We start from the raw sequence: 27,678 nt of genomic DNA on the forward strand, positions 1-27,678 counted from the left end.
TGAACCTGGTTGACAGAGCTGGGAGTGGACCGCAAGGTAAGGTGCTGCACTACTCAGACACAATGTTTCACATCCCTGCCAATGATTCACATGCAGTCAGACACAAGAGAAGTCAAATTATGGCAAACTTTCTACATATAGATTTTATTTGAGTCATTAATTGGCAGCTAAGCTAAGTACCAAACAGAAAACAGCAGATGTAAAGATTTTGGGGGGGAAAAGTGAAATGGCAACTACAGAGAAGGTATCAATACTTAACTCATTTATCAAGGTTTTTCACAACTCTCTTAGTAAACATTTAAATCTCCTTCCACTGCAGGGGACCAATGCTTCCAGAGGACTCCAAAAACTGGTAATAGTTAAAAACAAAATGTTTGTAACAACATTGCTTGGGTTCACTCTGGTTCTGGTAGGTAGGATTTAAAAAAGAAGTTCTGATACACATGACTAAAAATGATTGCTTCATGATTATAACATAAGAGGAGCATCAACTTCTCAACATCGAGACAAGAAGATGCTAAAATCAGTTAAGAAAAGAACTTTTTAGGTTAAGAGTCCTGTCTTTAAAAGTCTTAGCCAAAACCATAACATAAAGGATATTTTTTAATAGTGATTCACAAACAGAAATTCTATGTTTATACCAATTGCAGAGGATAAAGTCAAAACAGAATTTACCATCTTGTGCTAACAGCCTCATTTAAAATGGATAGTCTTTCCTATATTTTCCCCAAAGTACCTTTTAAAAAGACTTGTTCTGTTATCCAAACAACTTGCAAATGCATTCAGTAAGTTGGGCTACAGTATTTATTCTCTTTCCTATTATTGACTCAAGATCTATTTCTCACTATTTGCTTTGTGCTCATTCTTCTGCCAAATAAAATATTAATTGCATTTTTAGCTGCACTGCTGGTGATCAAAGAACTCTGATATGTCAAGCTAAACTGATAGAAATAGCATCCATTAACATATTTATAGGTTCAGAGCTTCTAGTGCATAATTACACCCATTAATTACTTGACAGTAGTCTATATTACAGGCTAAAAAAGAAAGACATTTGCAGGTACACAAATGGTAAAGTGTTCTTTTTTTAATAATAAATTATCACTAAAGAATGTTCTATCTCAAGGAAAGAAAGCAAAAGGGCTCACATGTCTATCTGTACGTAGCCAGGACAGAATTTTAAAGCAACGATTCACTAACTTTGGGACAGAATGCACACAAAGTAAAATCAGATGGCATAGAGTGATTTCAAAGAAAAGCATAATATGAATATTACAGAGAGATGTGATTGATATCTTAGAGTTCTAAGAAAGACAATCTCAAGCCAGTAATTCTTGACGATAAGATACAGAGCAACGGTTTTTACTTGCAAATAAACTTCTTCAAATATCACACAGGACCCGAGCATTTCAAATTACCTACATTTCTGAACATGCAATTCTAACACGTAGGGAAAAAACCAGAAAGCTGTCCTTGGAGAAAGCTCATGAGATGTTAGAAATTAATAGAATAAACAACGGTTCTGTAGATTCACCAGCTGTGCGCGTCCTGAAGCTGCCAGCTGCATTTAGTACAGGTATCATGCAAAGGACGGTAACACACACTTGATTCCTCTTGACCAGTTAATCAGTATGCAAAATGACGGTTTCTCATATTAACTTCAGCACCGGACCCAAACACATTTTCTTTTCAGCAACGAACGAAGAAGTCGTTACGAAAAGGAAAGGCAATCGCACAAGCCACATTTTCTCCCCCTAATTTCAGCATGAACACGACCGGGACGTAAGGATGAAAAGCAAAGCCGACTCCACCTGTACGTATATGTCTGTACATATCTCACTGAGTTCTTTGTTGCCTGACAATAAATTGTAAAGGCAGTCCTATTTGAAAGTAAAAACCGTTACACTGTGTTTACAGGCTACTGCACCAGACTGGCTGAGCGAATAACAAGGAAATCACGGTACCTTTCGCAAGTCGCCTCAGAATCTGACAACGGCATTTAAAAGAGACAGCTATCATTCTTGCTCACTGTCTTCTGTGGCAAAGTGTACTCAGGGCTCTGCTCTGGTGGCTGCAGCAGCAGCATATGAATTCCTTGTGCACATACCAGGAGAAAGGTAGTCCCAGTGGGGAGTGACAAAGCTTAATTCCTCTTGGCTGATGCAGAGGTCCGCTCCGTGTCATCTGGCAAAGCTGTGTCATTCACTACTACTAGCCCTGCCCGCCCGCCCCAGCCTCCTCCCCCTGCACAATCACAATAGCTTAGAAAGTAAGGCTGTTTCGATAGCAACAAAGCACCAAATTGTGGAAAGCAGGGATAAGGCTGGGAGAGGAGCCATTCCATAAATCTAATACTAAGCACTGAGCGATGCATTCAGTTTTAGGCAAAGGGCTATGTATTCCAGCCGATTCAGCTACCCCCGCTCCCTTCCGTCTCAGCATGAAGTCAGGGTGCTTTATGTGTCTCATTTCACTAGAAATGTTACTGAGATGCTCGCACTCTCACTTTACAAAGAAATGCATGTATCATATACCATGTTTTCTTAACAAGAATGGAAGGCAAAGGAGGGAGGCAGTTTATCTTCGGGATTCAGTAGAAAACAGGAGGGAAAGAGCCCTATAACAGAGTCAGAAAGACCTATTTGGCACTTTGCAAATCTGTGGGGGCAAGGCAGTCTAGCTTTGGAGAAGAAATGCAGCAAGGGCTAAGGGAAAGGGCTCAGGCAAGGGGGCCATCAGGCAGATGGAGTCCCAGCCCCCTTAATTACCCTTTCCAAAAAAAAAAAAAAAAAAAAAAAACTTGGCTGGAGAGCAACACAATGAAGACTGTTTCTAAAGATACCAGGAATAAATGCAAACAAGGCCAAGTATTTCTATTTTTAATGTACTTTATCATCCTATTTCCCAAACAACTCTCCACCAAGCCATTCTTCTCAATATGCAAATAAAACAGTCTTGCGACACTGCAGATATTCATGAGTATCTGCTCCAGTGGAGTGAAGAGGAAATTAACAAACCCCTCACAATCCATTCACAAAATGACAGGAAGGAGGGGCACATTTCTTCATCTGTTTGCACCAGCCTACTCACCATTGAGTCAATACAAACTAACATTTGGTATGGAATTTTAATCAAAACCCAAGAATCTCCCACAGGAGTTAACACAAACATTCAGAGCCCCCCCCCCCAAAAAAAAAATCACAGTTGGTCAGGAACTTAAAAAAATTAGCAGTTAGTCAAAATGAAAAGATATATCACTGTCCAAACTATTTGATTAATATTTCTAGGACTATATGAATTATTCAAATGGTCTTATTCTCTACTCTAAGGCTGTAAAAAAAACCTTCCAAGCTGGTTTCTAAAATAACATCCAATATTCCAAATTTAGCGATAAAACTTTCTCCTCTTCATTCATAAATTCCAGATTAAGTCAAACAATTTCAATCTGCCAATACTGAAAAGCATATGCTATTTGGGGTCCAATAGAAAAATAATATCTGTGTGAAAAATAACTGAATATCGTAAGCATCTACTTTAAAGGTTTTTGAAAAGAACAGAATTCCCTGACCAAAGATGGTCTAGCTAAAGCAGTCAGCTACTACTAATCAATAGGAAAGTACATTAAATGGATTGTATTGCAGAATCAAATTTTTATAACTGTTTCAATTAGCATAAATCTGTTTTTGCATTTCAACCCATCTCATTTTCATCTTTATTAGGTCATCCCTAGTAATATGTTAGCCTTCTTGATTTTTTTTTTTTTTTGCTTTGATAGAAATGTACCTTAGTGCTAGAGAATTGGGTTATTAGCGAAAGTGAGATAAATATTTATAGTTAGGTCTTTCAAAGATCCTTCCCCAAAACTAACAGCTTTCTCGAAATCTAGGTACTCAGAATATGCAGCTGTCAAATAGCATTAGTAAAATCTTGCCTGGGGAGTATCACCACTCCAGCCCATTTTATTAATGTCTATTCAAATAAAACTCAGAATCATACAGGAATCTCTTGCCCCCTCCTGTTATGCTTACTCAGATCTAATTTGCTTCTTCCTTAAGGCTAAAGTGATCAAATATTTCCTCTTTTACTAGAATGCTCAATTGCTTTTTAAAAGCTCTGTCTTCTGGTCCTAAAAAAGATCCTCAGAACTACTAAAATATCTACTTTTCTGGCAGGAGAAAAAAACCCTATCCTGGAGCCCTTTGAAAGGTTCCTGGAGGCTCAAATTAGGGGATTTTTTTTTTTCTGTTTGGAAATTATGGCTGCCAATCCACATATATCCTATTAAACCACTCAGGCTCAGCTCCAGGAATCTTACAGAAATAGAGGCATCCCGGACTGACCCTTTTCTAGGAAATGAAGGAATCTGCCACTTGTGTCTACCTTCTTCCATTTTTGGCCTCTCTGGTCCTCAGAGATTTCCCTGGGAGCCATTCCCAGCTCTGCCTTCTTATCCTAAGCCCTTCACCTAATTCCAGCCTAGCCTCACATCCTGGACTCTAATGCTCGCAGAACAGCTTCCAGCAGGCAAGTTTTTCTATCCCAAAACTTACTGGCCTGTCGGACAAAGGTCTCAAGTGGGTAAGACCACGGTCTCCTAACATAAGCTACCACTGGGCAGAGTAACCTGCCTTTCTCAGCCACCAGTTTAATAGAAGTATGTGTCTTTGGAATCCCATAATCAACTGCGACAATTACGATGGCCCAGCTGTCTCGCCAGCCCAAACTTAACAGCATGCTCTTTGAGGGTCACCATGTGGGAACTGTAGAGATACAAGCAGGCAAAATGGTATAATACACATATCTGATTAAGCTCCAAAGTGATCTGGAAAACAGCTGATGAAGTGTACTCCTCTTTTCTTAAAAATACCCTCAATATATGAAAACATGTGCTTGCTGGATTTAAGGTTGATTATTCCCTTAAAATGATAATTTTTATTTTAGGGTTTCTTTCAAATATTAGTTTTCTTAAGAGAGAGAGAGAGAGAGAGAGAGAGAGAGTGTGTGTGAGTGTGTGTGTGTGTGTGTGTGTGTGTGTGTGTGTGTGTTTATAAAGCACTTTCACACACAATGCATCACTGGAATGACTCCCTTATGGGTTTTTGTTCCTGATAAGGAACCTGGTTCTCAGAGCATTTTTCATCAAAGTCACTCAGCTACTAAGTTGCAAAGAACTAGAAAGAATCCAAGGCTTCTCACCCTGGCTGAATATTCTTTTTACTCTTTACTTTTTTACTATGCCTCTTTTCCACGGATAGAAAACATAATCCTGATTACAGGGGGAAAATCCCATTAACAAAGACCATTTCTATGCAGTTACGTTTTATGATAGGAGGCAAATCTAGAGTCTACCGTTTCAACCACCCCTTCTTCTCTGCCCTCACCCATGCCCCGCTGAGGTGCAGCCAGTGTGTCTACAACCACAGTGACCAAAAGGACGCAGAAACTGGAGGCAGTTAAGACAGGTTCCTCCAGGGACCAGAGTGGTATCTTTGTCATACTTGTGTTTAAATATTTTATTTTTAAATTTTTTTATTTTTTTTTGAGAGAGGGAGAGACAGAGTGAGTGGGGGAGGGGCAGAGAGAGAGGGAGACGGAATCGGAAGTAGGCTCCAGGCTGCGAGCTATCAGCACAGAGCCTGACACGGGGCTCAACCTCACGAACGCTGAGATCATGACCTGAGCTGAAGTCAGACGCCTAACCGAATGAGCCACCCAGGTGCCACCCCCCTTTTTAAAAACAAAATTAATGTAAATATTTTAGTATCACTGTCAGTGACAGTATGGTACAAATTACCTTATCCTGCTACTTTTTCTCATCTCCTTGATTCTTACCTTTCTTCTGTGTAAAATCTCCACCCCCCAAAATAAACACTGCTGTTTGCAGATTATTCTGATTCTTAAATTTTTTTATGTTTACTTTTTTTTATTTTTGAGAGAGAGAGAGAGAGAGAGAGAGAGAGAGAGACAGACCGTGAGCGGGGAAGGGGAAGAGAGAGAGAGGAGACACAAGATCCGAGGCAGGCTCCAGGCTCTGAGCTGTCAGCTCAGAGCCCAGCGGGGTTCAAACTCATGAACCGCGAGATCATGACCTGAGCCAGAGTCGGCACTTAACCGACTGAGCCACCCAAGTGCCCCCAGTTCTTCTGATTCTTAATAAATCATAAGTCACAAGTTTCCTGCCATATACTTCTACCTGGGAAATTCATTAAAAAAAACAACAACAACAATGGGGTCAACTCGACAAACAAATACCCCACTACTTTATATTACTAGAATCAACTTGATTAAAGTACACACATACTGTGTACTTTCCTCTTCATTTCAACTGATTTTGTAAGTCCGTCACAAATACATTTCATAGATCCTACTTGTTTGATTATTTAGCTATTACCTTTCTTTTTCTTTGGATGCAATTGATTGAAATTGTTTAACATGGTCAGGCCATTATTTAGACAGCACACGATATCTCGAATCAGCTAGTATTGAATCAGTATACTGATTTTTTCCCCCTCACACTTGGCAGCTGTTAGGCATCTCCCAAATCTTTAGAGCATTTTAGAACACAGTGTTCTCGGAGGTCTCAAAATGTGACCAGGATGTCTTTTTCAGCTACTTACCGGCAATCTTGTTGACTCATCCACAGCTTATTATAACCAGTCGTTTTTAGTTTCCTTCTCAAAGATGTTGAGAGTAACTATGATCCTCACACATATTCTAATTCTCGTGACCACTGTCTGCCACTCCGTTCACGGAGTGTGTCAGTGTGAGACCAAACATTTAGACTGGACTCCAGACACAACCTGTCATCGCCAAGCTGCAGCTGAGGACTACTGAGAAATAGGAAAAGCAAGACTTAATTTGCTGATAGAGGTTCTAAGGGTGTGAAGATTTGGTGTAATTGCCCAAGACAGGATTTATAAGGCATTTTTTAACAAATATTTTATGAGAAAACATTTGTGTAGAAGTAATGATGCCCTTTAGGAAGTGTCATTAGGACATACTCTGGCAAATCTGGGGTGATTAAAAAGCACTTAGTGGCTCTGAGCCCCTGGTGTGCCATGCTATAAAAGGGAGGGTATAATGCACACTTTATGTGTTATTTGCTTATCTCGTTAGGGCTCTGAAGCTCTTCACGGGGCCAGGGGAAGAAGGTTGCCTGCAGTTAACATGAGAAGGCCAGGAAAGCCCCCATAAAAGTAAGAACTTTAGAGATTTTTCAGTTAAAAGTATCTGGTTGGAAATGTTAAAGAATGGAATATGTAGAGAACGAGAAATGCAGCACAAGAGGAAACCTGCCAGAAATCAACCCTACAAAAGACCAGGTTAAATCAAATATTTACTGGGGCACAGTAAAGACAGAAGACAGAAGACGGTGCAGTGGCCAAAAGCCCAGGCTTTAGAATCAAACTGGCTTTGAGTTGTGCTTTACCACTAAATGGCCAGGTGACATAAAGCGAGTGAGTGAACCTCTCATTTTTCATTTCTAAAATGGTGAAAATCATTTCCCAGCTTGTTTTAATAATTCATTGAGCTATTTACGTAAAATGCCTAGAACAGAGAATAGTAAAAAAATTCATTAGTTTTTATGTATTTGGTAGGGAATACAATGATAAAATTTGGCATTTGGTTACAGAGCTCAGGCTCTTGAGGTAGGGCTGGGGTTAATAACAACTAAAATGATCCCTTTTCTGTGAAGTCTTCCATGATTGCAGTGGCATGAAGTAATTGCCTTCAACTCCTGTTTCCTGCCCTCATCTCTCCTCCTTCTCCCACTCCTGAATGATGGCATTTCCCCAAATTCGGTCAGAGTGCCTTACCCCATCTGCAGCATTGTATCTACTCTAGACTCCAGCGGTCACCTCTCTACTTTGACTCCCAAAGCTTGGCCTTCAACTCAATCTTGCTCTCATTCCAAACCTCATTCCCGGATCCTTGATTCCCAGATCTGTGGCACCCTTCATAGACATCTCAGATTATCCTGGAATCCAATCTCACCCCTCATTTTGTCCCCAACAGGATGGCTTCTCCTCTTCCATGAACCCGCTAATCACCACCCTCTTCCTTTAAGTCATTCCTTTCAAATCCACCAGTAAAACCCCTCTCAACATTCTCCCCTTCTGAGAGCCAGCATCTGGTTGAAACCTGCATAGTCACTATACACAGAAGTCTTCTCTTGCAAACATTTATTGACTGTTCTGTTCTAGACACTGGGGCATTGGGCCCCATACTAGGTATGCCAGTGAACTCATCCTAGAATCAGTGGCCAACAGTTTTTAAAATTTTTATTAATATCTGAGTAGGTCTTGGGGGCAGCATTACTTTTCAAATTTTGCAGTATTAGTCAAACTTTTTTTTTTTTAGGGCAAAATTAGAGGATACTTTATGTAAATAATCTCATGTATTATGACAACAGATTGCCCAGGTTATGCCAAATACCTTGACCAACAATTTGCAGATCACCTGGAGGTAGTATGTTATTTCAAGAATGAAGAAAAGTGGACTACATCAAGTAAAAAAGCTTCTGCACAACAAAGGAAACCATCAGGAAAATGAGAAGGCAACCCACTGAATGGGAAAAAATATTTGCAAATCATATGTCTGATAAGGGGCTAATACTCAGAATATATAAAGAACTCTTACAACTCAATAGCAAAAAAAAATCTGGCTGATTTGAAGGGGCACATGTACCCCAATAGTTATAGTAGTATTATCAAGAATAGCCAAACTATGGAGAGAGTCCAAATGTCCGTCAATTGATGTGGTACACACACACACACACACACACACACACACACACACACACAATGGAATAATACCCAGCCATCAAAAAGAATGAAATCTTGCCATTTGCAATGACATGGATGGAGCTAGAATGTAATCCAAGCGAAGTAAGTCAATCAGAAAAAGACAAATGCCATATGATTTCATTCACATGTGGAATTTAAGAAACAAAACATGAATATAAGGGAAGTGGGGGGAAGAGAAGAAAAGCAAACCAAGAGACCCTTAATGATAGAGAACAAACTATGGGTTGATGGAGGGAGGTGGGTGGGGGATGGGCTAGATGGGGGATGGGTATTAAAGTGGGCACTTGTTATGATGAGCACTGGGTGTTGTATGTAAGTGATGAATCACTTAATTCTACTCCTGAAACCAATATTGCACAGTATTTTAACAAGAATTCAAATTAAACTTAAATTAAAAAACCTGACTAAAAATAGGTACAGGACCCGAATAGACATTTTTCTAAAGAAGACATACATATAATAAACAAATACATGACAACATCACCAATCATCAGGAAAATGACAATCAAGTCTACAGTGAGATATTACCTCACACCTGTTAGAATGGCTATTATTGAAAAAAGACAAGAAATTACAAGCGTTGACGAGGACGTGAATAAAAAGGGAACCCTTGCACACTGTTGGTAGAAACATAAATTGGTGCAGTGACTATGGAAAACAGTATGGAGATTCCTCAAAAAATTAAAAATAGAACTACCATATGATACAGCAATTCTACTTCTGGGTATTTATCTGAAAAAAAACCCCCACTAATTTGAAAATAAATTTGCACCTCCAGGTTCATGCAGCATTATTTACAATAGCCAAGAGAAGGAAACAACCTAAGTGTCCATCAATGGATATATGAACAAAGAAATATATATATATATATGTATATATATATATGCATATATGTATATATGCATATATATGTATGTGTGTGTGTAGGATTATATACATATATGCATATAATGGAACATTATTCAGCCATAAAAAAGACTGAAATCTTGCCATTTGTGACAACATGGAATGGACCTTGAAGGCATTATACTAAGTGAAATAAGTCAGACAGAGAAAGACATATATGTATGATCTTACTTACATGTGGAATCTAAAAAACAAAACAAAACAAATCTCATAAGTATAGAAAACAGATGAGGCAAGTGATGGTGAGTGAGTGAAATGGGTGAACAGGTCAACAGGTACGAACCTCCAGTTATAAGATAAATAAATCCTGGGGATATAATGTACAGCATAGGGACTACTACAGCATATATTTGAAAGTTGCTAGGAGTATAAATCTTTTCTCTCTTTTTTTTAATTTCTTTTTGTTGTTGTTAGGAGAATAGCTCTTAATACTCATCACACACACGAAAATTCTGTTAACTATGTATGGTGACTGACGTTAACAAGAGTTATTGGTATCAATATGGTGGTCATTTTGCAATATATGCAAATATTGAATTCATTATATTGTACACATAAAATGAATACAATGTTACATGTCAATTATACCTCAATTTAAAAAAAAAAGGAAGTCCAACAGGAGAGGTTCTCTCATTATTAAAAAGACTAACTGTAGGGGCATGGACTAATGCTGACTTAAAGGACTGTTCATTTTCCACACTCCCAGGATGTGTGCAGGGATTTTCTGTGCTACTAAGAAGGCGAGACACAGAACTAACTCAAAAGTCCAACCATAAGGAGTGATGGTGTGTGCACGGAAGCGATATTAGATCAAGGGAAGACATGGGATTTCCCAACGAGGTTTGCATGAAGTGCTTATTCCAATATTGCCCTCCATACCCAGCCTATTACAACCTGTGGATTTATTATTTTCCCAGATCACTAAATACCATCTAATACACTATTTTCATTATCTGTTTACTGTTTGCCCTTCTGCAGCCTAGAGCTTCCCAACCCCCCCCCCCACCCCTTTTTTCTTTTTTTCCAAATGAGAACAGGATTTCTTGTCTGTGTTCATTGCCTAGGACTGCACCCAGCACATGGACCCTATTTCATAAAATTTTTGTTGAATAATTTTGGAGGGTTTCCTTTCTAGTGGACTTCTTTTATAAGCAATACTGTTTCTAAAGCTCTTCTGTAAAAGATGAAGTTGACAGCTTTGGGGGAGGGGGTGGGAATCTCTGCTTCTTTAAGAGCAAATTCTTCCGAATAATATGTTTCTTGAAGGCTACCTGTTTGAGGAGGGGGAAAAAAAAGAGACATGCCATGTACCCTCCTTTCCAGAGTACACCTCAGATTTATTCCTGGTGCTTCTGACAAGATGATTCATAAGGACCCTGTTGTTCTCGAAATATGAAGAAGCAACCCTAGTTTTTCACTGAAGTCAGTAGCAGGAGGAGCAACAAAGAAAAATCCAAAGTAAAAGATGCTAAAATTGAAAAGGATTCTCTCTGGCTTGGCAGCAGAAAGAGAAAGGTAGCAAGGACAGCTCATCTTGAGAGTCGAGTCTGGTCTAACGCTCCTAATTGTGGGCTGTCAAGGATATAATGTATCCCTAAGATAACAGATGTGTCTGTGTTTAAAAGTTTCCATATCCAGGAGCACACAGCTAAATAACTTGGTAATTCCGTCTTCAACAGGGCTTTGTACTATATAACAATTAACCTCCAAACTAACCTTGTTGCTGTTTTAGCTGCTATTTTGACAGTTTTCATTTTGTTGATATAGAAGTTACCCTTTCCATGGTTAAGAACCCATGCATTAAAAACAAACGACACCTCACAGCCACCTCAGTTCTAGGATACTTTGCTCATTCAAATAAAGTTGAAGGGTATGTATCCTGTAGATATATGGCAATCTAAAGAATTTGAATGCAATGAGGGAAAAGTAAGTCTTGATTTTCTTATCATATTTGATACAATGAAATGGATAACTCCTTCACTCCTTCAAGCCACCTGTAAGACACATGCAATTGGAGGGCCAATGCCACCACCCACTCTAATATTTTGATCAAATAACACTGAAATGATGATAGAAAGTATGAAAATGGAAAATTACACATGAGAAATAGGATGGTAGGACTGAAAGGCGTCCTAAGGAGACAGTCTCAGGTTAAAGTTTGGATGTGGTACAGACTGGCCGTGTGCTCTTGGGGGAAAGTTCCTGAGCACCTCCTTTATGCTGGCCACCACCATGGGCCCTGCAAGTACAAAGGTGAAAAAGACCATGTACTTTGTGCTGAAAAAGTACATAGCGGGGGAAACGTCAACTCAGAACAATATATATTACACACCAGGATTCTAAACAACAAACTATAGAACCACTTTACATAAAATGACATAGAGCCTTATAAACTGCTTATGTCCGGGCAGCATCGAGACTCACCTTCCCTTTAAAGAAGAACAACACTTCAATTTTCTTCTGAGGACTCACTCTCAGTCCATATGGTGTGGGCGGGGTGGGCACTCCCTCTAACTGCCCCTCCAGGCCATTAGGTCTGACTAAGTAAGCACATGGTCCACTTAATCACATGGATTGGTCCAGAAATAGGCAGTCAGACAAGGCTGCCTGATGAGATGCAATCCTAGGACATTTGCTAGAAGACTGTAAGGGAGATATGCTTCTTTCCGCAAGAACTGCCATCTTAACACCACTGTGGGAGACGTGACCCTTGATCCATGCCAAGACAGAGAAAAACAGTCAAGAGATGGAAAGTGATGGATTCCTGAAGATGTTGCTGGAATATCGAGATCAATCCATTCCCAAAGGCCTAACAGCCTGGACTTTTTGGTTATATTTGCCAATATTATCCCCCATTTGTTAATCCAGCTTGAATTGGGTTTCTGTTACTTGGGATCAGAAGTGCCCTGACTACTACTCTTTCTCGGCTACAGATTCTTGACCTGCAAAATAAGGTTCTCTCTCTAAAATCCCCTACAGTTCTGCCCTTCTCTTATAATACTATCTTATCTTATTCAGCTATCTTATAAGGTTGCTGCGGTGATCAGATGAGATAACGAAGAGGAAGGAGCTTTGTTGAAGTGCTCTACAAAGGGTAGGAGGGTTTGAAATGATAATATTCAAATTTAAATATATGTGTGTGTATGTATATATATATATATATATATATATACACACTCACTTGCATGTATATATACATATATGTGTGTGTATGTATATACACACACATATATGTATATATACATGCAAGTGAGTGTGTATGTATGTGTGTTGAAAAAAAAGTTAGGAGGTTCCAGAGTGCACACCGTTTGTAATAATATAGTTATGTAAGAAGCACAGACTCAGAAAACAAGGACAAGAAAGGTCTTGCTCTTTCTGCGCTTCCCTCATAGGAAATCCACATTTTATCAAATCTCAAAGGTTTCTTAGCTGTGTTCCTAAGTTCATTACTCCACCCAAGAAGGGCCCTTTTCTCTCGGTTAAAAAAAATATTGCTCATTATTTTTCACTCCCCCCCCCAATAAAAATAATACTAAGGTCTCCTTGGGGATGTTTTGCAAATGCTTTCAATCACGAATCACTGATTCTGAGGGGAAAAAAATGTCAAGGTGTTTCTTTTATTTTCCTCTAAAAGAAAAAGAGGACCAACCTTGTAATAATGCCTAAAGTGGGGGTAAGCCTTTATAAAGATGGAAGGAGTGCAGAAATGAGGAATAAATGAAAACAAGTTGGTGTGGAGGGATATTCTACATTGGGTCTCTTTTTCTCATGAGACTCCTCCTCCTCCCCCTCCTTTTTTTTTTTTTTTTTTTTTTTCAAATTTAACCCCTTTACTGGGGAATGATTGGCATGCAAAAAGCTATAGATATTCAATCTATACAGCTTGATGTTAAAACTTCAATAGACATTCCATATTGCTTTTCCCAAACATTGTTCTAATTAGACTTCCACCAACAATATAGGAACATGTCCATTTCTAATGACCATCACCAATTCTGCAAAAGATCATTCTCTTGTTAATCTAATGAAAAATTTGTATTTACTTGGCCTTTAGGGAAGCTGAGGATCTATTCCTAAGTTTGTGTTCCTTTTTCCACTTTCAAGGTTGTATGTATGTATGTATGTATGTATGTATGTATGTATTTATAATTTACATCCAAGTTAGTTAGCATACAGTGCTATAATGATTTCAGGAACAGATTCCAGTGATTCATCCCTATGTATATCACCCTGTGTTCATCCCTACAAGTGTCCCCCTTTAATGTCATGAGGCATCTTCTTAAGATCCAGGTAGGTAAGCCCCTGCCATCCAGCAAGAGCAAAGCAGGTTCTGTGTTCTTGCTATGCAATGGGGTGGACAGCTATTAGAGGGCAGCAAAGTATCAGAAGCGGGAGCACAGGGCTCAGGTAGGTCCAGGGACAGACCAGGTGACTGCAAGACTAAGTCCAGCTTCCCATCATAGGACAGGGAGGGTTAACTTGCAGAGGGCCCCTCAGAATTCTTATATGGCTTATGACCAATCTGTGTCCATGGCAATGCAAGGACTCACCTGAGTATCCACAACAGGAGCACAGGTAGAGAGGCACTAGGAAATCAGCAGTGTAGGGGAAAGCCAAGAGTCAAAGTCAAGGAGAGGTGGGGAGGAGGTCGGAGGGACCTGAGTTTTGACTAGAATTGAGGGAACCCATGAGGTCCGTGGGTTGTGATGACTGTTTTCAGGTTTTCCATCGTCATTGTCATTGCCAGCAGCAGCAACGGCATGGCTAGCACTTGCGTGGAGCTCTCCAGGTGCCAGGCATGGTCTAAGCCTTGACATTTATTTCCTCAGCAAATCCTCACAAAAAGTCTATGCAGGTGAAATTATTACCCCCATTTTGCAGTTGAGGGAGTTCCTCCTCCTATTTGCCCACTGCACTTTGGAGCAACGATTGTAAATTTGCACGGTCAACTCTCCAGGGGACTGAAAGCTTCTGGAGGACACAGGCAGTCTTTTCATTTTGAGGATCTCAGGGACTACGGCTGGGAGAACCGTAGGTTCTTAAGCTTTTTTGTTGTTGTTGAATGAAAGAAAGAATGAATGAAGGGGGCCACTACAAGAAGAAAGGACCAGGTGAACAAGAATGCCCTATTTCAAAGGGTCTAGTCAGTATACATTGGGATGTAAAAGACTGGGGACTAACCACCCAAGAGCTGCAGCTCTCAGACTGGTACGCCCAGAAAGTAGCCCTAATGGAGGCATCTCAGCTCCAGGTAGTGGGGTCCTGCAACAGCTTTCACTTGCAGGAAGTCCTTACTACCTCTGGATTTTTTCTTCCTTAGGCCTTTTCTTGCAGAAGAGAAGCTGAATAAATAGACATTTTAGGAAGCATTATATTAACCAAGGGCTGGGAGTAGGCACTCCCAGTGCCTGGTATAAGCAGGCACCTGCTTCTCCAGTCTCACCAATCCTATTTGTAAGGATCCAGCCATACAGAATGACAAGAAACACCCAGAAAACACCAGTCTACTCCAAAATCCAGAAGTAGGCACTCCCAGTGTCTGGCATAAGTATTCTGGAATAGGGTGGGGTTTCAGGTGTAAGGTCACCTATGGGGTCTGGATGCTTCAGGACCATGTGGGGGGACCTTGGCTAAGAGAGCTCTAGTAAGTAGTGTCAGGCTTAGGGCCTCTGTTTCCATTTCTGAATCTTCTCTGGGCTCCCAGAGCCTACCTTGTATCTCCTGCTTCTCCCCAAGCATACATCTTGGCCGTATGATCCAAGTCTCTTGGGAGTTTTCTTAGAAAGTTTTAGAAACTTCCTGGCTTCAGAATATACAGCAGAAGTACCTCAAGGCAGGGGCCTACATGGCTAGGTCTTTAAGCATCTGACTTCAGTTCAGTTCATGATCTCGCAGTTCGTGAGTTTGAGCCCCGCATTGGGCTCTGTGCTGACAAGCTCAGAGCCTGGAGCCTTCTTTGGGTTCTGTGTCTCCCTCTCTCTCTGCCCTTCCCCTGCTCATGCTCACGCTCTCTCTCTCTCTCAAAAATAAATTAAAAACATTAAAAATACTTATATTAAAGAAAAAAATAAGTTATACATGGTCTTGCATTTGTAGCCTGAATTATATTTACATTGGATAACACTGCCTTAAAAATCAGTAGATAATAGGTGTTTAAAAGGCTTTGGGCAGCACTATCAACAATAGCCAAAGTATGCAAAGAGCTCAAATGTCCATTGATGGGTGAATGGATAAAGAAGACGTGGTGTGTATATATATATATACATATATATACATGTATATATGTATATACATATATATATGTATATATGTATATACATATATACATGTATATATATGTATATATATATACATATGTATGTACATATATATATATATATATACATATATATACACACACAATGGAGTATTACTTGGCAATCAAGAAGAATGAAATCTTGCCATTTGCACCTACGTGGATGGAAGTGGAGGGTATTATGCTAAGCGAAATTAGTCAGAGAAAGACAAATATCATATGACTTCACTCATATGAGGACTTTAAGGACAAAACAGATGAACATATGGGAAGGGAAACAAAAATAATATAAAAACAGGGAGGGGGACAAAACATAAGAGACTCTTAAATATGGGGAACAAACAGAGGGTTACTGGAGGGGTTGTGGGAGGGGGGATGGGCTAAATGGGTAAGGGGCATTAAGGAATCTACTCCTGAAATCATTGTTGCACTATATGCTAACTAATTTGGATGTAAATTTAAAAAAATAAAATAAAAAAAAAAGGCTTCAGGCAGCAAGGATTTGGGAGCATACACCACAGAATCTCCCCCTTGTGCTTCATATGTGAAGCTACCTTCCCAGTGTCTCTCGGGATATTTTTAAGAGCTCTCTCTGGCCAAAATGGTCTGTCAGCATGAAGCCCACTTGGGATCCTCCGTCCCCCTCTCTCTGCTCCTTCCCTGCTCAAGCTCTCTGTCTTTCTCAAAAATAAATAAACGTTAAAATAAGATCGATTACCCCTGAAACCCTTCCATCTCTGTAGTGATGCCTTCAAGGATCTTTGTGAAGTGGTCCCTACCTGCTTCTCCAGTTTCACCAATCCTATTTGTAAGGATCCAGCCATACAGAATGACAAGAAACATCCAGAATACACCGTCTACTCCAAAATCCATGCTTTCACCCTTGCCTGGGATTCTGTGAAATGTGCTTACTACTTACCTATTAATCTCTTCTACTGGGCTGGGAGCTCCCTAAGGAAGAGATGGGTCTTTGTCCTTGAATCTATAACACTGAACATGTAACTGGAACACTGAAGGCACTTGATGAATGAATGGATGAATAAATAGTAAAATTCAAAAGTCCTTAGTCTGAGATGTGACTTCATCAATTTCTAGCTACACGGCCTCAGAGAAGTCACTTAACCTTTCCAAACCTAAGATCCTTCACCTATAAAATGTGAATTGTAATACTGCCCTGCCAACTTCACAGGCTTGTAAAAACTGTTACATAGATTATCATATATAAAATTTACAAAATATTTACAATTTATATATACTAATGTCTAAAACAGTTATATATATATATATATGTACGTATGTGAGATATATATCTATCTATCTATATCTATATCTATATCTATATCTATATCTAATCTATATCTATATCTCCATATATCTATCTAGGTAAATCTCTCAAGCCATTCCCTTCCTCCCCAATGCTTCCCCAAAAGGCTCAGATTTTGTCAATAAAGTTAGTCAATACCAGTTATAAGAAGCATTAACAATCTGAAACATTTATCTGTTACAGATCATTTTCTTCAGGTCAAGAGATTTCTCAAGATAATTCTCAGCTGTAAACTGTGAATTACAAGTCAGTGAGAAGTTTTCAGATACCGAATCTGGTTTACATGAAAATATTAATTAAGGCAAGAGATAGGGGTAGCTTTACATGCATGCCAAACTAAGGTAGTATACAGCCGTATAAAGGAATTCATTCAAGGCACATATTGCCTTGTGATGAGCATGTTTCGGATACTGTGACAGATATGAGAAGGGACACATGGGTACCTGCATTGAGGGGCTTAAGCTCTAGTTGACAAAGTACCCAAATAAATGAATCATGAAATAGGTCTCAGCAGTATAGGTGCTGTGGTCATTCAGAGTGAAGAAAATGTGATTGGAGGTTCCGGTCTTTTAGGCAGCCTTCATGGAAGAAGTAAGCCTTGGAAGAAAGAGCAAAACTTGGATTTGTGGTAAGAAAAAAACACATCATCACATTCTGGGTCAAAAATGCAAAGTAGCGGTCAAACTATGCACCTTTAACTTATGTGATTTCAGCCACTTTGGGTCTTTCTCTCTTCTCTCACTATTTATACACACACACACACACACACACACACACACACATAATATGCCATATTTCATGTATCAAATTCTCTGTCTTTTCATATTCCACAAGCGTTCTCAGTCATTAGGTGAGCAGTCTACCTCATTGAATATGATTCTATATTTGCATATGACTCAGCCCCTATATTTTGGCCAACTGTTTTATCTGCTTAACCTAAGATATACAAGGATTAGTCAAGGATAATTTTGACTTTATGAGATTTTGATTCACTTAACTTTAGAATTACCCTCCACACGCTCTAGTGCTACTAAATTCACAGACTTTCTGAATCAGTTCTGATGATGTCATTTCTCACAGTAAGAATGTTCTTTAAGCAATGTTTCTTCAGTCATTGACATCCGTGGTCTTCACTGAGGACAAGAGTACAAACCATTAGAAACATTACATTTGTGCAAATCCTGTGATGTATGTTTGGGCCAATAAGGAAAACTATCAAATGGACATACCCAAATTTTCTTCCATAGTACCAGAAAAAAAAAAGTCAAAACATTGAATTAAAAACAAAAAAGAGCCTGAGTGGCTCAGTCAGTTAAGCGTCCGACTTTGGCTCAGGTCATGATCCTGCGGTTTGGGAGTTTAAGCCCCGCGTTGGGCTCTGCTGAGAGCTCGGAGCCTGGAGCCTGCTTCAGATTCTGTGTCTCCCTCTCTCTCTGCCCTTTCCCTGCTCACACTCTGTCCTCTCTCTCCCTCTCTCTCTCTCTTTCAAAAATAAACATTAAAAAAATTAAAAAAAAGAAAAGTTTACTTTCAAGTTTTAAGGAATATTAAAAAGTGCATATACTTTTTAAAAAGTAGTTCACTCCATCAACTTTTGCTTTTCCCATTGTATAGTTCTTTAAGTGTTTTTTAATGGCTGGCTATATTATCAAGCCTGGAATTCTACAGTGCTCCCACAATGCCCTTGGTCACTCATTCTTCCATATTTTTGGTTGTGAGTCTCAGTGGTCAATAAAAAAGTTCTCTTTACAGGCATTTTTTATTCCAAAGCTATCTTTCATTTGGCTTCATATCTAATGTTTTATTTTCAGGACTGACATTAAAACTAGTCCCCAGGAAGAGAGGTCTTCCACAAATCTTCTCTGCACTTGTTTAGGGAGGGAGATTCAGGCGCTTAATTGATCAAAAGGGAGTCCCGAAAGGATGAAATATTTTGCAGAGGCATATGCTAATCGAAGTGCACTGACAGCTACGACCCACTGCTTACAGGAAGCATCATAAACTGGTTAGCTGCTAGAAATGCAAAGCTGTAAAGCAGTAGCCAAATCCACATTTCGTTTTTCTAATAAGGGGCATCTTCGAAGTAGGAAATTAGGGGACCATTTGATATAATTCATGGCATAGGACAGCTGTGGAGTAAATTCACACCCTGTCCTTTTCCTCACTCCTTCTCTCGGTTTTTCATTATCAATCTCTCAGCAGGGTTTAGATGTCAGCATTGGCACCAGTAGATGGAATTGGAAACAAGTGCGTTCTGCAAATCACTCCATGCTCCCATGTTGTAATTCCGTCCTCGTTCATCAGACACAGATTCCCTGTTGCTGCTACACTTAAAGTCAATTCTCTGCCATTGCAACCGTAATTTTTCACTTATTTCAGGAGTTTATTTTGTGCAAACCTTTAGGAAGCCTCACTCATTTGAGGTGGCTCAGATGGAACAGGAATTTGAGTGTAGAACCAAGAGGTCACTCTCTTTATCACCCCTGCCGTCTTATTCTGATACAAAGCCTTTGATGGCTTTGATGACGTCGCGGCCAAACTTGTTGAGAGACAGGAGACAAGGCCATCTATCACCATTATTTGGAAATCTCATCTAGCAAAGGATTTATGATCTGCTCATTTCAGAGGAGATTAAAAAAAATACCAAAGGCTGAATAAAGCATGTCTGATGATGCATGAAAATGAGACGGATTTCTCAGAAGACCTGGGGCTGACTACACTCAGTCAGAAATGCCACACCGCAATGCCAGTGTGGACAGGGTTTGTCCGAGACCACTACGGGGTATTTGAAGAGTGGTTGGTACCCAGCGCACCACAAAACAGTCAGAACAGCACAGGAGTTGAGAGCGCAGGCTCGCCTGCGTTTGCATATAGGATATGGGCTAAGGCAAGTTACCAAACAACTCTGTGCCTCAGTGTCCCTAGCGCTTCCTAAGATCGTCATAAGGATTAAATGAGTTAAGACGTGTGCCCAGAAGCTCCCAGAACAGCATCCGACACACGGCGAATGTTACAGAAATGCCTACAAAACCAGTAATAACTTCCCACAGGGGGTTGTTGACATGCTCAAAGGAGTTACTGTGAATATTCAGAATAGTGCGTGGTAGACAGTAGGTGTTGAGTGTCAGCCAGTGTTGTTATTACATATAACAACAATATTACATGAATGTTGTTATTACAATAACAACAATAGTTCTTAGTAATGGTAGTACTAGGATTCCCCAGTAGGGTATGTGTCCCCCTCCCAAGAGAGCCAGGTCTTGAGCTTATTAATTACAAGCTACGGTCTTTTTTTTTTATAGGTTGATTTATTTATTTTGAGAGAGGGAGAGAGAGAGAGAGAGAGAACAGGTGGGGAGGAGGAGAGAGAGGGAAAGAAAAAAATCCCAAGCAGGCCCCACGCTGTCAGTGCAGAGGCTGATGTGAGGCTCCCTGCGGGGCTCCACGTGGGGCTCCACTCGGGGCTCAAACTCATGAACCGCGAGATCACGACCTGAGCCGAGATCAAGAGTCAGATGCTTAACTGACTGAGCCACCCAGGCGCGCCATCACAGGCTGATGTCTTAACTCAGTTTGTCAAACTGACAGCTCAAGAGTCACACGTGGACTATAGGTCCACTCATTTTGCCTGAGCTGTTTAAAAGTGTTAGTTGTACCCTTCAGAAATTTCTGAAGTTCATTTAAAATTACGGACTTGCAAGTTCTTCTAACAAGCCCAGAGGTAGGGACGCCTGGGTGGCTCAGTCAGTTAAGTGTCCACGACTCTTGATTTCTGCTCAGGTCGTGATCTCATGGTTTGTGAGTTTGAGCCCTGCACTGGGCTCTGAGCGGACAGTGTGGAGTCTGCTTGTCCATCTCTCTCTTCCCTTGCTCATGCTCTCTGTCTCTCAAAATAAATAAATAAACTAAGCAAAAACAAAAACAAAACAACAACTCCATTGGTCATGCCACTCGGGGCCTGGGGCCGAGCAATGTGGCTGCCTCCAGATAGCTGGGGCACACCTTACGCAGCTGACCCTACTCCTCACCACATTATGTCCATTCACTATGTAATCTGCCCAGCCTCTGGAGGTACTTGTGTTTGCTCTCCCCACCACACCCTGAATCTAGTCTAGGCCTCCTTGGGTGATATGCCCTCAGACAGAATGTGTTTTGAATGGCCCCGACCTCGACTGAAATTCTGATGGATGTTAGGGAAAGTCTCCCTGGTAAAATACACACAAGTTCAGATGCTTACAACACTGCTAATTCTAGGGGGACTATGGAACCCCTAAAGAAGCCCACTCCTGGAGAAATTCCCAGGTTTAAGGGTTTATTCATGGACAAGAAAATTCTAACAATCTCCATGGGGAGAACATGATGAAAATAAGGTAAGTTATACAGAAGCAGAAACTGAAGGACAAGGCATATGGAGATAAAATGCTTTGAAGGGACAAATTTCGTGGTTGATTTGGTTTCAGTTCAATTTTACATCTTTAAAATGCAAGTAGCATATGGGTTTGCTGTCTCATCTCGCTTCCTAAACATTTCTCGACTCCTGCACCTTTCCTCCACATCTCACTGCCAGGGGCAACTGCTAGCCCACAAGGTACCACAGTAAGCATTAGAGAAAGGCATCCCTTTCTCAAGACATCTTACTGCCATCTGCTGGCAGGAAGATGCCATACGAAGTACATCCAGTCATCATGTCCAAGAGGAGAACGGTGCCCCCCTTGACATGGGGTCCTTGAGTAGTACACAGCTGCAAGAGACTTTCCAGCATGATCGGGATTGTAAGCATCCCTGGCACGGACTGACCATCACGACAGAAGGCTGCTATCTAGTGAGGCAAAGAGAGCAGTGCTTGCAAGCTTTGTCGTGTTGAGTTTTTAAAAAAACTTTCTATTTGAACTACCCTTAGACTTCATGAAAAGCTACAAAGATAGAACGGAGTTTCCACATATCCCTTACTCAGACTCCTCCAGGAGTTTCGACTTTATAACCATGGAAACCAGGGTTTTAATCATGATTCTGCCCAGATCCTGGCAGATGGGCACAGTGCCAGCACACAGGAAATGCTCAATATGTATTACATGTTGTTGCTATCTTCTGCTAACATGGCTCCTCTTACCTGTAAGTGAAGATAATAAAAATATTGAGTGTAAGCACTATATTAAATTATGTGTAAATTAAGCACCATGGAGTGACATTAGTTTTTGTTGATATCGGTGGTGATATTAACCGCTGTTATAATTTCTGTGGTTTAATGCTTCCCGCGACCACTTAGCTGGTATTCTGTCATCCCAGTTTCCCAGTAATCACTAGTAATAAGATGCTTATATCTCAGGAGGTGGGTGTTGATGACCATCCTGGATGACCACACTAGGCATCCCAGGAGCTAAGGGCAGAACCAGCTCCAGGAGGAGGATGTGACTAATGGAGACCTTCTATTTTTGTTATCTTTTCTGAGAGTCGGCACCTCTCTGGACCACTGAAGTCTTACTGGTTGTTGTTATTGTTGTTTTAATTTCATACAAGAAAAGCAGCTCCTTTTTAAAATAAGGGAAAAGGGCTTTCTGTTCCCACTCCCAAGTCATCTGTCCCTATCCAAGGCATAGGGACCATCAGGCTCCCAATGAGGCATGTTAGATTCTCAACCTGAGAAACAAGCAGTATAAAAGATCTTGGTTCCTCGAATAGGCTCTGATGTTTAGGCATGGAGGAAGGGGGGCAGGGCATGTGTGAGGAGTAGTCTTACACTTAGAAGTGAAGACACTTTGCTCCAACTACTCCCACACTGCTAACACAGCACGTAATGCAAGCTTTTTCGGCATCTGTTTATATAAATTCTGACCAGGTGGCAAACTCTTCCCCTCTGCTCTCAGCAACAGTATCAAGGACAGAGAACACCTGTTCTAAAAATGGACTGATTAGCCCGAGGTTGGCATACACAGCATGGGCTTGGGGCCACACGTAGGGAGGAAATCCTGCCACCTTGTCAGCGGTTGGCTCTGCTTCTCCTCTTGGCTCTAGTCCACGTCCACTACTAATGGGATTGATCCACGGGCATAAATCTGAAGGGCCTTGCTAGGCACGTGGGAGGTTATTCTATCCCAAACTGCTACCATGTGCAGTTACTAGTCTAAAAGCAAACGTTTCAAGCATCGGGTAGGGGACGGGAGATACAAAATCTACATGATGATCCTTGTCTTTAGGGAGCTTAGGGAGCTTGTTGGGGGTTAATGACTATGACAGAATGGAGTGGAAATACCATTAAACGATTACTTTTCTGGAATGTAATTTACATAGGCAGGATCACTTTAAACAAGGAACAATAATTCATTGGGATATATGTCATATTAGGATTATCAACAGAATGCTGTAGAAGCAAAAAAAAAAAAAAAGGAGAAAAATAGTGGGGTGAGTGGGTAGGTTAGGGAGTGAGGAAACTGGGTAGCTTTTCCAGAGGAGACAGCCCTGAAGCTTGATCTTGAAGGCAAAGCAGAAGCTTATCCATGGAGGGAGGAGAAGGCAAATATTCCAGAGAAGAGAAACAGCATGCAGCATGGGGCAGATGGGAACAGAGCTTGAAAGAAATGGAAAGAACTAAGTGAAGAGAAAACCAAATTAAAATTTAGCCTAATGAATTTGGGGGAAGCTAACAATGCGCAAAGTTACTATTATCTCAAAACACCATTTTCTTATGAAGACAGCACATCACAACACTTCCCAAATGTGGGGTTCTTAACAAATACAGGGTACTTCCCCTCTCAGGAATGGTCCCTCGACCCCGTGAGCATACAGAAGCACAAGTCAACCCATTCTGCTTTTTAAATCTACAGAAAGCTCTAACTTTGCATGCTCCTTGTCGTTTTTAAAATTTGTTTTCTGGTGAGTAAGACACCAGCCTAAAGTGGAACACTAATCTAAACATTATTATGGATGGAGTAATAAAGAAGAAATTCTACAAGCTCTTTATTCCCAATAGTCACAAAGGTCAGAGGCCAAAAATAACGTAACTTAGAGCAGTGTAGAATAGACTCCAATACGAAAACAACATTTAAAAATAATTGCAGTTATAAAAATTTAGATCCAGGGGCGATGTTAGGCAGCCTGCCCTAATAGAACATGGCAGATGCTCAGAAAACACTTGTGAAATGAATGATTGAATAATTATTCTATTCAGTGGTTCAGACACAGTTCATCCTGTGGGGAGCCTGGGTGGCTCAGTCAGTTAAGCGTCCGACTTCCGCTCAGATCACGATCTCACGGTTCGTGAGTTCGAGCCTTGTGTCAGGCTCTGTGCTGACAGCTCGGAGCCTGGAGCCTGCTTTGGATTCTGTGTCTCCCTCTCTCTCTGCCCCTCCCCTGCTCATGCTTTGTCTCTCTCTGTCTCTAAAAAATACATAAATGTAAAATAAAAAAAATTAAAAAAAAAAAGAAACCGTTCATCCCGGAGGTGGCGCTGGGTCTGTAAACCCCAAAGTAATCTCTGTACAGCAATGAAGGTTTAAGCTTCTCTGTAGACAAGTTTGGCCTGGTACCTGACAACAGGTGCTTTATGAATATCTGACAGTCAACAAATGAAGGGATAAGCAAATACTTTAATAAATAGAAGGATGGAGCTGTTTGAACACTGCTAATCCCGAAACAAGAGAGTAAAGTCTAAATGAAGAAGATAAAGACTGAATTTCATTCTCTACTGACCCACCTCCAACCTCACCTTTGCCATACCTTACTTTTCTTGGATCAAAAGAAGCAGAAAAATGACCTTTTCCTCACTTCAGAGGGAGGTGGGGACGATAAATATGTTTTTTTATGTTTATTTATTTTTGATATAGAGAGAGAGAGAGAGACAGAGCATGAGTGGGGGAGGGGCAGAGAGAGGGGGAGACACAGAATCTTAAGCGGGCTCCAGGCTCTGAGCTGTCAGCACAGAGCCTGACGCGGGGCTCGAACTCACAGAGTGAGAGATCATGACCTGAGCCGAAGTCGGACGCTCAACCAACTGAGCCACCCAGGCGCCCCGAAGATAAATATGTTAATACGTGCAAAGCTTCTGGAGTTCACCGGAGAGGGGCACTACTGGTATTAACCTCATCATTATGAGCTTCTTGTGAAAACATACCTCTCACGTCTTCAAACAAACCATTTTTGATGAGATCTCAGATGCCTTCAGTTAGAAGAGGGACGGGGCTGTGTGGCAATAGGGAAAACTGCCGACAAAATAAACCTACCTGGTCCTCAGCCTTGGACTCACATGGGGCTCGGTTTGGGGGCGATCACAAACATAAGCCCTTACCTGCGGTTGTGTAGTAAAGGGCTGGTGAGTGTGCTCACCGGCACTGGACTGGTGGGAGGCAATGGTGAAGTAAATGCACCTTTCTCTGTGCACTGAAAGCCCTGATTTTCAACTAAATTCCAGGAGAGTAAGGGTAAAGATGAAAAACAGGGGATTTGAAGATATTTCAACGGTTTATTTTTATTTTTTTTAATGGAAAGTACTGACCCTATTCAAGCTACATTTCTCATGTCAACATTATGGAAGAATTGATCTCATCAGCAGATGCAAATCAAGAACCCTTCAGTATAGGGAAGTGGAATAAAAATAAAAGCTTATTGATCTCCTTATTATTGATCTGGCCCATACATCTAAGTTCATCTGGATCCCAGAACAAGAAAAAAAAAATTCAGTGCATAGAATTAAATCGAGAAAAGAATATCAACAGCAATGGTTTCTACAATATGTAAAATAATGAGAGATTAGAAGCTTGGGAAAGAATGCAGCTCATTACTAAATGGGACTTCTCTGCTAAATGAAACTTATTACTAACTACCCTCAGTTATGCAGGCTCATGAGATCCGTCTCAAAACTCTTCTCAGTCACCATGTTATCAATACACACGTGGATTTGCATATGCACTGGAAAGGATCAACACATCAAAAATAGAACCAGGAGTGAGCAAACATAATTAGGACCAGAATTCATTGCAAGGGATTTAAAAAGACAATTTTACTTGTCCACAGCATCATATTCTTTATGAGAATGCCTAATATTTTTAAAAAAATCATTATTGAACAGTAACGATTGTACTCGTGCCATATTTTCAACTACACACAGGCCATCAAAACTTGACATCTCCATGATTCTCTCAATTCCACAGATGCAGAGCAGAACTTAACTAATTCTCCCCAAGATAGGTCCATTTTACTATCTCCTTTCTGTCAGTTTGACCAGCTTCCCTCGTCTCCTCAGCTAGACATCTAGGCAGAAACGTTCTCTCTTTTCTTGCCTCCATCCTCTGGGACCCTGCCATCACTAGAAGCACAGAAAGAAAGTACTAGATTTGTATCGGGAGGGAATTCACTTAACGTCTGAGTCTCCATTTCCTCACGTGTTCAGTGAAGATGACTGTCGTCTTCCTCCTACTCCCCTACTCCCCAGCCGTCTTGTTGATTCCAGGTCAGTCCTCCACCCTCTCCCCTCCAGGGGTTTGGAAGGAGGAGCCTGTTGAACTTATTTGGTTGCTCAGGGGGTCCAAGACAGGCTGAATAAATGCCAACTGTGGTTGTCGTCCTCGTCGTCGTCGTCATCAGCATCCATCGTTCTCCATTTTCACCAGTCAGTCCCAGCGCATATGCCCACTTCACATCGGATTACCACATGCATTCAACAAACAAGCGCTCAATGACCATGTCTGCTGGCACCACGAATACTGGGCGCTGTGCATACAAAGATAAGATGAGCAAGTCCTTAGTCTTACAAAGATAAGTCTAGTGTCCAAGATAGACACATATAGATGATTGAAGTAAAAATGCGGTAAGCTGGTTCTGGTGAGCCCTGGGCGGTTCAGTAACTAATACTTCCCTTCCCCTTCCCAAGGTCAGACGCAAGAGAGATGTGCAAGAGTCAGGTGGATGGAAAGCAAAGCACCGCCATTGTAACCAATAAACCTGATCCTGGAGAACGTGGCTTAGTGTGAGAATCCAAACGGCTGGCTAGCACGCTGTGAGTCAGACCAACTTACACTGTCAATGTCGCAAACACAGCTAATGAGAGCCCCCTGCAGGAGGCCTGTGCCTGAAGAATGTAAGGCGGGTAGAAGTCAAGGAGCACGGTTCCCCAAGAGAGGGGAGAGGGAGGAGTTTAAGAGAGCATGCTCAATTTCCTACTCCAACTAACCAGACCCACTAGCCGGCCTCCCGTGAGGAAGCAAGCTGGGGGAGAGCCATGCAGCGAGGGGGCAGAAGCTTCCCACCTCCTGCGCGAGAAATATTAGAGACCCGCAGAGTACTGCAATGGCAGTGGCAGTGAGGACGTCACCCAGGCTGTGCAGGGGGCTTAGAGGAAACCAGAGCAAAACTCC

At 41.0% G+C, this 27,678-nt stretch overlaps 1 protein-coding gene across 3 annotated transcripts in view; it reads right to left on the bottom strand.

Annotated features, from left to right (window-relative positions):
* GRIP1 (glutamate receptor interacting protein 1) overlaps positions 1 to 27,678 on the bottom strand; it is a 682,693-nt gene that overhangs the window by 270,626 nt on the left and 384,389 nt on the right. Inside the window, exon 1 of one of the 3 annotated variants that reach the window (XM_042992700.1) lies at positions 1,965 to 2,025. The exons of the other annotated variants lie outside the window; for them this stretch is intronic. Within the exon in view, the coding sequence (XP_042848634.1) occupies positions 1,965 to 2,019 (55 nt within the window). The 5' untranslated portion in view covers positions 2,020 to 2,025. Of the gene's footprint in view, positions 1 to 1,964; positions 2,026 to 27,678 lie in introns of those variants that run through there. 3 annotated transcript variants of the gene reach the window in all.

Source organism: Panthera tigris, chromosome B4 (assembly GCF_018350195.1).
Source record: "Panthera tigris isolate Pti1 chromosome B4, P.tigris_Pti1_mat1.1, whole genome shotgun sequence".
NCBI classification, from domain to species: domain Eukaryota; kingdom Metazoa; phylum Chordata; class Mammalia; order Carnivora; family Felidae; genus Panthera; species Panthera tigris.